The 12,442-nt window shown below is 42.4% G+C and overlaps 1 protein-coding gene across 1 annotated transcript in view; it reads left to right on the top strand.

The window, feature by feature from the left end:
* Window positions 1–2,525, top strand: part of IFT74 (intraflagellar transport 74) — a 1,698,810-nt gene extending 1,696,285 nt beyond the window's left edge. The window contains exon 20 of the mRNA XM_069630923.1: window positions 2,271–2,525. Coding sequence (XP_069487024.1) covers window positions 2,271–2,386 — 116 coding nt within the window. The 3' untranslated portion in view covers window positions 2,387–2,525. The remainder of the gene's footprint in view (window positions 1–2,270) is intronic.
* Window positions 2,526–12,442: the final 9,917 nt, after the last annotated feature.

Below are 12,442 nucleotides of genomic sequence, written 5' to 3'. Positions count from 1 at the left end.
TCTACCTCAAGAGCGCTGCAAAGAGGAGTACTAGTGAAGGAAATTTGCTGGGCGGCAACATGGTCCTCACTACATAAATTTACTAAGCACTACAGCCTGGACGTTGCTCATGGGGCTGACGCTCGATTTGGATGGGCGGTTCTGCAGAATCTTCTGCTGTAAATACTTTCATCCCTTCTCCAACAGGAATAATGCTTGGGCAGTCCATCTGATGAGGAATCTGTGGGAGAAAGGCAACCCATTGAAGGAAAAATTACTTACCGTAATGTTCTTTCTATGGATTCTTCTCCCGCATATTCCTCACCACCCCAGCCATTCGTCCCCACTATGAAAGTGTCTGTGGTCAGTGGTTGTCTTCCTCTTGGGAGGAAAGAGGTGAGGTATGGTTTCAGGGGCTATTGGCCTCTTTTGGGTAAGTGCACTCTCTGTTTCCCACAAAAAAAAAATCCCAGTTTCTTTTCACCTTCGGCTGTTTGGGCGTATTGTTAGTTTTCCTCTGCGGTGGCTAAGCTTGGGGGAAAAAAGATTGGGAATTGAGGTCAAGGGGCGTAGTGACGCAGTATAGGTATGATGACCAACGTCACGTCCGGAGCCGAGGACCAAGGCATCGAGTCAAGATGGATCGACGGAGGAGTCGAGGTGCACTATGCCCCCTGTCGAAGAATTTTCCGAGCAGCTGATGCTGAAATGGATATCTATCTGATAAGGAATTTGCGGGATAAGAATCCATAGAAAGAACATTACGGTAAGTAATTTCTCTTTCTGCTATTCTGCAGTCCAGACATCACCATCGTCTCTGACTTGTGTTTTTTTCCTTTTTCTAAGGAAATTCGGGCTTGCGTCCATAAAAATGAAAGCAAGCTGGAATTCCTTTAGAAAGATGCACAAAAACACGTGCAAACTCCCCAAAATGTTGTGAGAGGATTATTATTCAGACATCAGTACTGCGTGAATACCCCAACGTAGCAGCATGTGAAGGTAAGTAAAATGTATGCATGTTGTAAGTAAAATTAAGTGTTTGTTTCAGCACAGCCACATTACTGAAAATCCTTTCCTGGCCACTTGAAATCCCTGGATTTACATTACACTTACTATCCAGTGTTTGTGCCACGCTGGATTCTACCGGACAGACTGCATATCCATCATTTTACAGGATTAAGGCATATTTTGGAACATTTTCCAAGTCTGTAGCTACATTGGTGCAACAAGGATGCATCCTTCCTATTCTGTACCACGCTATGCACCAGATTTGATAGTTCTCCATCATATTGAAATTGTTCCCAATGTAACATTAATGTATTTAAAGTGATCTTGCCTTAATCTCAGAATGATGTACAGATAACCACGAGGATACTGACCGAAAAACCATATTAGCAATTGTGGCAGGTGATGCAGCCTATCATATTGCTCAGAACTTCGGCTCAACCTCACAGTTTAAGCCCGCATTCCAAGCCATCTCACAGCTGCTTGCACCTGCTCCACCATCTTCCCTCTCTCGCCCGACATCCCCGCATATCATGCCTTCCCCTGCCTCTCGCCTCCCTCCCACACTTACCAGTAGGGGTTGCATTGCATCTGCCAGGCTGCCTTGGAAATGGATGAGGGGTTCTGCTCACAGTGTGTTGTGTGAGTGTTTCTATGAAATGATAGGTTGTGTGCCTGCCGCGACCCGTTGTTTCAAGGAAATACATTGCTATAAGCCTGAGATGTTAACCCTAGGTGCTAATAGCCATAATCATGTGTCCTGAGGGCCGTGCCAAGTGGTAACGGCAGTTGTCCGAGCAAACTTCTTTATGAATGTGAATGGATGATCTTTTTCCTGTTGCCATTTCGGAGACTCCAGACAGACTGCCCTACAATGTCAGTTGAGCACTAGAGGGACATCATAGGAAGGTGTTAATATTTTGAATATATCAAAAACATATGATGACAGTACAGGCTAGAGGAATAAAGAAGAGTGGTGCAACATCTGATAAGTAAGCTGCTCCTTAGAATGTGCAAGAACATAAAATATAGGTACATCAGGTTTGTAAAACTCAGACTACCAATACAGATAGATTTAAACCAAGACATGTATTCTTATATATGCAAAACTGGACATAGATCAGGCCTTAAAAATGGTCACCAGCTGAGGTCAGCAGGAGCTCCACTTCAAGGTATTGCTTCTGCTTACATTTCGCTCTAGCGCTGGGTTTTTCTATATGGTTCTATCATGGTCCATATTTGGCAAGACCTTTGAGCAGATTGCTTTCCTTAAATGTTCTCATCAGTCATAGCAACGAAGAGTCAAGAGAGTGACTACCGACCAGTGATGAAGAACGTGACCAAGCAGATTGAAGACTACAACAAAGGTCTCATAGATGCCCTACAGAACTCCAGGACCTAAATGCAGGAACTTCCATCCTGCACATTTTCCAGTTCAAAGGATTAGCCGTTAGTCAGCCTTGAAATATATAGCAAATTGTTGGTTCAGAATTTGCCCACCAAAAATGCAAGCATTAAACATAAATTATTAGATTGTTAAATTGCAAGCATCGCTGTGTGGATTTGTTAAAGGCTTTTGTTCCACCTAGAATTAATTTATTGCAGTGACCAAACTCCTTTTTGCAGCATTCTTATATTTGATACTTGTATTTTGTATGCTGTAAAGTTAGGTTAGATGTTACAACAATATGGTCACTTTTATGATCAGTTTTTCAGGTGGCTTGATCTGTTTATATTAAGCTGTTGTGAAATACGTTCTACTCTCTGTGTTGGTTGTTGTTGTAGAGGTCACTATGCAAAGTGTTCGAGTGCAATGCAGCAGTAAAAATCTTCAGTGGAAAAATTGGTACATGTTCGATGGTTTGTATTCCATTGATCTTTTAACGCACCTGCTTCCTACGTCAATGTAGCTAGTGTAGGTTTTCGTGAACGAACAGATCTGTTCAACAGATTAGGGCGTTTTTTTGCTGCGTAATGTGTCTTCCTTCCTTGTAACCATCTTTATTGTGAACAGTCATATTGCTACATTGCCAGATATAGGCAGCCATATTCTGAATAACAACAGACCTGGAAACAATGTATGTAACTTTAAAGGTCAGATGAAGCTAGGGGACCACACATGCATATTACTTTGCCAATACATGTCCCATGTGTTGCCTATATTCAAGAGTATATTAAATCATTTGCACCTGCCATAATTCTATGTCAAGACCGGAGGTGAGCATTAGGCTTCAAGTTCTTTAATCTACTCTTCAGCAGTTTCAACACTTCAAACAGAAAACAAAACCAACTTTTCATCTCCATATGTGTTTTGTTGTAGAAAACTACATTTCCTTTATTTCTAGTCCATTTCTGTAATCCATCCTATTTCCTGTCTGTAGCCCTCTTAGATACTTCCTGCCTCAGGCTCCACCTCTTCTTTGCTGCTCTGTTATGAGTTTACACTTAATGTGTGCAAGTGACTTTGAGTATTACGCGTGTGATAACACGTGCAGCGATGATGGCGAGTACTTCATGTTGTTTCTAACAAGTTTACCACCGTATTTGGTGGTAAAGCTAATCGACTTCATTCGTGCTGCGAGCACGCTCGTCATGGTGCCTCACGTGCGAATGTTGCCATCATCGCATTGCACCAAGCATGTCCCGGGCAACATTATCTTCGTGCTTGGGGACATGATCGGCTGTACTGCGGAGTAATACCAGAGCACCGTCCCTTGGGGAGAATGAGTGGAGCTGCGTCACGTGTGCAACGCAGATCCTAATCAAAAGTATATCTGCCCGCATCGCATCAATAAGACAGCCTATCACAGACTGAGCGTTTTCTCCCCCGCTACATGTGAAAGCGGAGTTCACAGGCACGCAAGCCTATTTACAGACTCGGAGCGCGAGTGGGAGACAGCCAATCCTCCGAGGCACACAGCGATGTTGCTGTGATCAGCAGGCAGTAAGCCTTGCTTGCGTGCACACGGCACAGAGGTCCGTGGCACAAGCATTGGGTGCTGGAGAAAGGCCCCAGAGTAACATAGTTTTGAGGAGCTCCTACACCACACTAAGGTGTAGGAAGTAATTTGAATTAAGTATAAAGTAAAAAAAAAATAATAAGAAAGAGGAAAATAAATGATTAAGTGGCCAGAGTCACGAAATAAGAACAGAAGAGGTGTATGTGTGCAACACCAGATAACACCAGCTTGTAGCTGGGGGTGCAGTCCACACTGACACAAGGTTTAATCCTGCGGACATGCATAGCAGCCTGCTCTAGTCAGGCAGAGGCACGCAGCACCAGCCAGTAGCCCTCCAGTCTCCATTGGGTCAGAATACGAGTGGAGTGAAGAGGAGCAGGCAAAGAGCGACCTGGCGCTCAGTTTCAAGCAGGTGCTTGGGGACTCATTAGAGGAAGCCGTGGCGACAAGAGTGAGTCCTATAGAAGAAAGACTGGCCACCCTAGAGTCTATCCTCTAAAAGCACCCATGGTTTTAAAGAAAGCACATCTGCTAAGGCAAACACCATGAAGGAGAACCTTCAGGGGAGTAACATGACCCAGAAGAGGAAAGCCTCTTCTACTCCCCCGGGTCCACGTCATGGGGTAGACCAACAGACCCCAGATGCTGCTGATACCTTTAGTAAGCTGAAGAAAGCCTTCCTCCAAAGGGCAGCAGTGCCGAGCCTCCTTACCCCGCTCCCAGTGGAAGACGATATGGGCAACAGAGACGAGGACGCTAGCAGAGAATCGCTAGAGTTGTCCGTATCCTCCCAGGAGGATGAGGCCAAGCAGGAGCCCTCTCCGAGGAAGGAAAGAAAGCCAGGTAGGAGAAGTACCTGGAAGTTTAGGTGCCTCACATGTCGGACATGTTCGAACCGGAGGATATCCGGAATCCTAGGTCCTTGGACTGGCAGCCCTTGACGAGAGTCGTCAAATACATGTTGCAAAGGACCAGGAAAGCCTTGGATAAGGATACCAGGGCACGCATGAAGGCAGAATGCCCACTACCAGATCTGGTAGGAAAAGTGGCCAAAGCACCCAAACTGAACCCCAAGATGCTGACTTTTGTCGCAAAAGTCTCTAAGGACCTTAGGAAAGGCATGGACAGGTCCTGGAGAAGCTGCCAAGAGAGGTTGCTGGAGATCACCGGCCCATTGGCAAAGATAATGGATTTAGTGGAGCATGCTAGAGATACTGGGGAGGACGTGCAGATGAAGTCCTTGGCAATCTGGGAACAGCGAGCAGTGTGCCTCCTGGGCAATGCTAACTGTGCGATTTCCTCAGAGAAGCGCAGGAGCCTGCTGTAAAGAATTGACCCAAAACTGAGTGACCTCGCCACCTATGAAGCTGACAAAGCAACCTGGACAAAGTACCTGTGAAGTGCCTCTTGGCCGCTCTCTCTGTTTGATGCTTTTGGATTGCAATATCTTCACCTTGTGGACCTATCTTGAGCATATTTGCTCTCTAAACACACAAGCTCTGCCTCTCTGGGACATGCAGCTACATAAGCCAACACGTGCGCGCACTCGCGCGTGCGCTCCTGGGCAAAGTACCTGTGAAGTGCCTCTTGGCGCCTCTCCCTGTTCGATGCTTTTGGATTGCAATATCTTCAACTACTGCTATGTTACTTTATTCAAGACACGAGACTGCTTCAGTTTACTCACTACTATAGTGAGCTGTGGACTAACATACTTTTTTGTATTTCCCCCTTTAGGACCTATCTTGAGCATATTTTCTCTCTTAACACACAAGCTCTGCTTCTCTGGGACGTGCAGCTACATAAGCCAACACGCACGCGCACCCGCGCATCTGGGGGAAGTACCTGTGAAGTGGTGCCTCTTGGCCGCGTTTGTCGCGGCGTTGCAGCCAGTTTGGCTTACTTCGCTGATATGTGTTGCAGTTCACATATAACTTAATTAGGGGATTTGGAGTCTATTTTCTCACCCCGTTTTACCATCCAAATGCACTGAGGCATTTTTACTCTAACGATTGGCATGCCTCCGCCAGCCCTTGTGCTAGCAAAAGCTGTACAACCCAAGTCGCCTGCTACATTTGTTAGGAGAAAAGACTACAATCCAACTTGTTCCACTCCATCAACTCGTTCTGTTAAGAAAACAATCTCAACATTGCCTAAACTAGCTACGAATGGAGCTACTATCATGACTCGACATAAACAATGATTTAACATCCACCCAAATAGAAGAACAGGTGGCCGCCATTGTTGATGTGTCCGCTGGGATAACAGCTTTGTCAACAAGTTTGGCTCCTGCCGTAGATATGCCTGCCTGTCCTGAGGTTTCTTCTTCAAAAACAATTTCATCGGTTGCAAATACAACATCTTAAGAATCATCCATTGTTGAGTTATCTTAAACAAATGCGAAGAACAATGTTTCTGTATCTGATAGTATTCTCCTGCATAATGCCTTGACTGCTCCTGCCCAGTCGGGTAATGGCGAGTCGATGCAATCTGTACCAATTGACATGGCCGTGATCGATTTGGAATCCAACAGCTTGTGTTTTTCAGCTCACATTTCTTTTCAAAATCTTTCTGGGTCACCAGATCTTTTTTCTGACTTAAGTCAACCAAATTCAGCTTTGGCAGTGTCATACACTGCACCAACTCCATGCAGACAACGTGAGTCATCGGTAGGTTTCGAGTCTCATAGTCAACTTGAACTATCTTCTAAATTGTTAGAAATAACACTTAATGCTATGAACCTCGCCATTTATTCGATGGCTGCGCTTTATGAAACTCTTGATGCAAAGATTTCTTTACATACTACACAAATGGAAAAAGTTTTAATTTGGCAGGAAAATACACAACAGTTTGAGCCCCGAGATACGAGCATTTATAGACTCCTCTCGATCACGGCCTGTCATTACAACTAAAGCATGCCAAACTATTAGTTGCATAGGAGATCAAGAGTTATTTTCTGTTGTGACTGATAAACCCATAACCTAAGACTTGTCATCTGTGCTGTCACATTTTACAGATGTCATTCAGGCTGAAAATATTCTCTCACAGAGCGCTGTACCATTAACTGTGTGGACTGATGGTGGGGATGTATTGTCTGCCTGTTGCAAGAAACGTACATACACAATTTTTGATCTTGTCACCCCTCGAGATAATCATGCTACATCATCTAATCTTCAGTTGAAAAAAAAATTAAAACCTCAAATCTGTGAAAAGCTCTTCGGCTAAAACTAAACAATTTATTAAATTGATTAGCCGACCAACGCAAGCTCTGACTCTAGCCTCTAAAGCCTTAACCAAAAAATATCTTTCGCAAGCTCAAACGATCAAGCCTAATACCTCTAACAACATTGGGTCACATATTCTTTCCTATGCACCACTTGATGATTTGGTTGAAGCAGTATCTGAACTATCTACTGCTGAGATAGTTCCCCAACAAAGGCGACGTCCTCTAGCAAAATGTCTACTCAGTCAGATAGTGATAAATATCGTCAAGAAGTGAGAAAAGCAGTAGATGCATATATGGCTACCCATCCATCCCAAAAATATATTGATCCTTTTGTTGTTAAGGCTCCAGTGACACAGCCCATAAAACAAAACATAGGACTTCAAGAAAATGCTACCATATCCTCTCTTTGTGCGACAAATTCAGTCTTGGCCGCTTCCTTAAGGCCTGACTGTCCATCTTCTCAGAAGGTTCATTCTCTTCCTTTAAATGCGGACTTATCTGCAACGAAAACATAAGAGTTCATTCCAAATCCACAAAATACTTTGGTGCTTGAAAAAACACCTAAACTTGTGCTACAAGCGGAAAACGCACCTAAATCAGAGGTTCAATTTGATAAACAACAACATGTCTCTGAGACCACTCATATAGCTTCTTTTGCACCCGAGATATTGCGTCTAATTAAAACCGCTTTGACAAATATTAAACCCATCAAGAGTCCATTGTTGGCAAAGTCCAATAAGAGCCAACCTATTCCTAGTGCAGTAAATGGTCAATCTATTATGAAATCTAAACGTCCAGCACCATTTTCTCTGGTTCTGTGTTGTCGGCCTCTTCCATACACACAATACAATCTAAATAGGCAATCAATTATGGACATTTTTTTCTGATGTTCCAGTTCTAGAGTATATCTTATCATCAGATATAGCATTAGTTCAATTTACCCATGAAGGGAAGCTAAATTCTGTAGAGATCTGGACAAAATCTCGATTAGCCCAAAACACTATATGGCTTGCAAAAACACAACTATATAGCATGGGTTTCATTCTGTTAGCTGCAACGCCCTCTAACAATGATTCAAGTATTGTCTCATCCATTCTACCATTGGGTTCCAATTCAGCAGTGCCATTCAACACACATCGCGAAAAATCTAACCAGTCAGAAACCAAATGTGTTTGCAGGTGCAATAATAATCAGCAATAATAATCAGCATTAACTAGTCTCATCATCTACCCCTCGACTAGCTACTTTATGATGCTAATATAATATAATATTTTACTTATGCAAGAGACATGGCTCACCTCAGTACCTACATGGGACAATTTTGATGTACAGCTTATTGTGGCCAACAAAGCCTCGCGAGGCAGACCTACCTCTGGTTTTGTTGACCGCTGCTAAATTAAGCTCGCAGTTTACACTTGAGGCCTGGGCTTCCCCCAATGCTTTTATGCAGATGACAAAACTTCATCACCTTCATATGCTTTACTCAACCTTTATTGGAACCCATTGGGAATAACAGACGATTGCTTTTTTAAAGATCTGACTCATTTAATGGACCTTGTTGTCCTTGACCCAAATATTTTACAAATCATCCTAGCTGGGGACTTGAATCTTCATTGTTTCCAACCAGCATCTACCAAATATATTGGAAGATTGAACAAATGGCACCATTTTGTTGAAGCTCGCAACCTACAAATGCTGAATGGAATATTCTTAGCAGATTTTCCTCCTAGACCGACCTGGCACAGAGCCCATCAGACCGCAATTATTGATTATGTTTATGTGGATTCTGTGTTCATTTGTCAGGTAACACATTTTTGTGTTGTGAGAACAAACTTGAGTAATCACAACATGCTCAACATGACCTGGCGCCTGGACGCTCATGAAATCATCCCCTCGTACATTAACTGAAACTGTTCAATAACCATCTGACATCTGAACTGCATAAACACTCCACTGGTTTAATAGATCAGGAAGGCATATACCATGACTTGATACAGCTTTTTCAGTCTGTCTCTACCTGTAAATCAAACCGCGCTCCAAAACGGCATGTCTTTAATCAGGACATAAAAGAGCGAAAGACTTTGTTTCAGCAAGAAATACAAGAGGCTTTAAAACTATCAGATGACATTCGTAGTGCAGCTCTAATACAAAATAAAACCAAATATAAAAATTGGTTCCAAGGACGAAGGTCTCACATTTATCAGGCTGACAGGGTCAAGATGTTAGAAGCCCTACAAAGTAAAAATACAGCAGACATATGGGCAGCCATTAATCAAGTGGCATCTGGACCACAAGTTGTACCACAATCGCAAGGAGTCACTGAACACAATTGGATGACCTATTTCACACAATTAAATGCTCTTCCGGATGTTACATTACATCTTAGTAATTTACCAGAAAATATGAAATTTCATCTTAATTTTGACAAGGAAGATATTTTGTACTTCATACATAGAGCAAGTCGTTCCCGGGCTCCAGGCTCGGACAGCCTCTCTAATCTTATGCTTAAACAGCACCCCGAAATTTGGGCTGAAATATTGTTTAATATTTTCACCCACATAAATAATACTCAACTTCTTCCACCATCATGGAAACAGTCAATTATCCTGCCAGTTTGCAGAAAGGGTGATCGAAGTGCTGCATCCAGTTATAGACCAATTTCACTTCTCGACGCCCCCGATAAAATCTTTAGTCGAATCATTTTGAGGGACCTAAACATATGGTCCTCACAAGCCCAAATGAGAGATCCATTTCAAGAAGGCTTCGTTGCTGGTTTGGATACATCATTTAATCTCATCACATTAAACATGTTGAAGTCCCAGTATGCCACCCGGAAACAACCTTTATATCTGGCTTTTGTCGATTTCCGGGTGGCATTCGATTCCATTGATCGCCATCTATTATATGACAAATTATCTCGTTACGGATGCCCTAGCTCACTTATTTCAATAATTAGACATCTTCATACTAACACTACACTGCAAGTGAGGTTAACGTTTGGAGGTTTACTTTCCTCGTATATTTCCACTGAACGAGGTTTATAGCAGGGTTGTCTGTTGGCCTCAATTTTGTTTAATTTGTTCATCTTAGACATGGGTGAATTTTTCTCAAATATAATATGAGATGCTCCAAAAGTGGGCCTACAACAAATTGCATGGCTGCTTTATGCTGATGACCTTGTTCTTCTCTGCCAGACACCCAAAGGTTTACAAAATCTTCTCAATCAGCTCGCCGTGTATGCTCAAGCTAACAATTTGATAATAAACACAGATAAAACACAAGTTATGGTCTGTAATAGCGGCATGAAGAACATAATATCCAAATATAAATGGCACTTGCAAGACTTTGATCTCATAGTAGTGTCCCAATAGTAATATTTGGGCATACCATTCAATAACTCTATGTCCAATGCCATCTATGAAAGTGGCCTAGATTCCAAATTATGTTCTTTACTCTCTCAAGCAAAGCTACTACTTTATACATTTTCTTGCACCCATGTCAGTGCCCGTTCTTCTTTATGGTATAGAGACAAGATTAGTAAAAAAACAATGGAGCTGGGATTTGCTTGAAGGTCGATTTTGGAGGCAAGTTCTAAAGCTACCAAATTCTACTCCATTGCCAATTATACGATACGAACTGGGTTCTCTATCCTTATACGTTCACATTTTATGGAAAATGTCTTCATTGTTGCGCAAATGCCTACTTGGTCTTGACTCAAACAACATCTTGAGTGTGATAGCATAATACCTGTTGGAGTCCAAACATTATTTTCCTCATACTTGGCATGTTCATATTTTTTAATGCTCTTAAAGACGCGTCAATAACATTAGACTTGTTACTATCAAACCCAGCTCGTGCAAAGATCAAACTATTTGAATATGATTGTATTTGCAATCGTGAAAAATGCAACAGTTACAAAGACTTTGACGTGTCTGTGTTTGGTTGTACGAAATTTGGTGAGATGGCCGACTAATTGATCAAATGTCCTTCTCCCCAAATTCAGAATCAATTTCTACGCTTTAGGCTAAACTTATGGTACACCAATGATGTCCTAGCTAGAAGGGGTCAAATACCAAAAGACCAGAATTTCTGTCGATTCTGCACTAACATTACACAAAGAGAAACCTTGCAACATCTTATTTTGTTTTGTCCCGCGTTGACAGAGAAACGTCTACTGTATTTTTAAAATGTGCTTTGTATATATCGTCCCTTGGAATTTTTAAATATTTGGCAATACATTTCTTCTAATCACAGACTTGCCGTAAAAATTGCATTGGTTCAGTTTCTTGATTCAATTTTGTCTGTAACAACTTAAATTTGGGAAACATAAACTAGAAATTATTTATTTATTTAAATTTGTATAGCGCGCAAGCAGCCCAGGGGCATTGAGGCGCTGTTACTTGCATGAGCTTAGTTACAGGCATGGTATCAGTAAGAGGCATATTACAGATAGGAACAAGCAAGGTTATCATTACAGCTTATGCGGTTGGTCAATACAACTTAAGCAGTGGGTCCTATGGTTGGTATTATGCTGCTGCGAGGGACCTTATGAGAAGAGGGTGGTTTTCAGTGCTTTGCGGAAGGCTAGGAGGGAGGGCTCACTGCGGATGGTGGGAGGTAGGGCATTCCAGTGAGTGGGTGCGAGATAGGGGAAGCTGGATCCACCTGCTCTGGATCTTTTTACTAGTGGCACAGAGAGCATGTTTGTTTCACACATATAAAATGACAATAGAAGTGTTTACATTCATTGTAATCTTAATATTGTATTATGTAATTAAAAAGCACATATTATTTTAGTTATTGTTTTAGTCGATTGAATATTATCTACTTAGTGGGACGAGAGATTTGTGATCATGTTAGTGTTTATGTTGTGAATGTTTTAACTATTTGTTACATGATTCTTTGTTTTGCAATTTGAAAGGTTGATACTATCAGCCAAAACAAATAAAACATTTTTTTTTAAAAAGACAAAGCAATGCAAGGTCTCCTATTCAGAAAGGCTTTTGGCACGGAGATGGGAAGGTTTGTGGGCACGTATACCTCCCTGCAAAAGGCTCAAGCCTCCATAAAGAAAGTCTTCTCTGGCAGAGTTTTTGCTGGCACTGGTCGCTATCGGGGTTGAGTGGCCGATGGCTTCTCATCCTCACATAGACCCCAGGGTGGCAGGGCCCACTACTGGGAGTCGAGACAGCAAGACTCCTTCTTCCCCTCTCCCCTCTCCCACACAGGAACTGCGTTGGTGGCTACAGAACATGGAAGGGTGGAACGGACATGC

Source organism: Ambystoma mexicanum, chromosome 6q, assembly GCF_040938575.1.
Source record: "Ambystoma mexicanum isolate Mex_15411 chromosome 6q, UKY_AmexF1_1, whole genome shotgun sequence".
In the NCBI taxonomy this organism is placed as follows: Eukaryota; Metazoa; Chordata; class Amphibia; order Caudata; family Ambystomatidae; genus Ambystoma; species Ambystoma mexicanum.
This window is presented reverse-complemented; position numbering and strand designations above follow the sequence as displayed.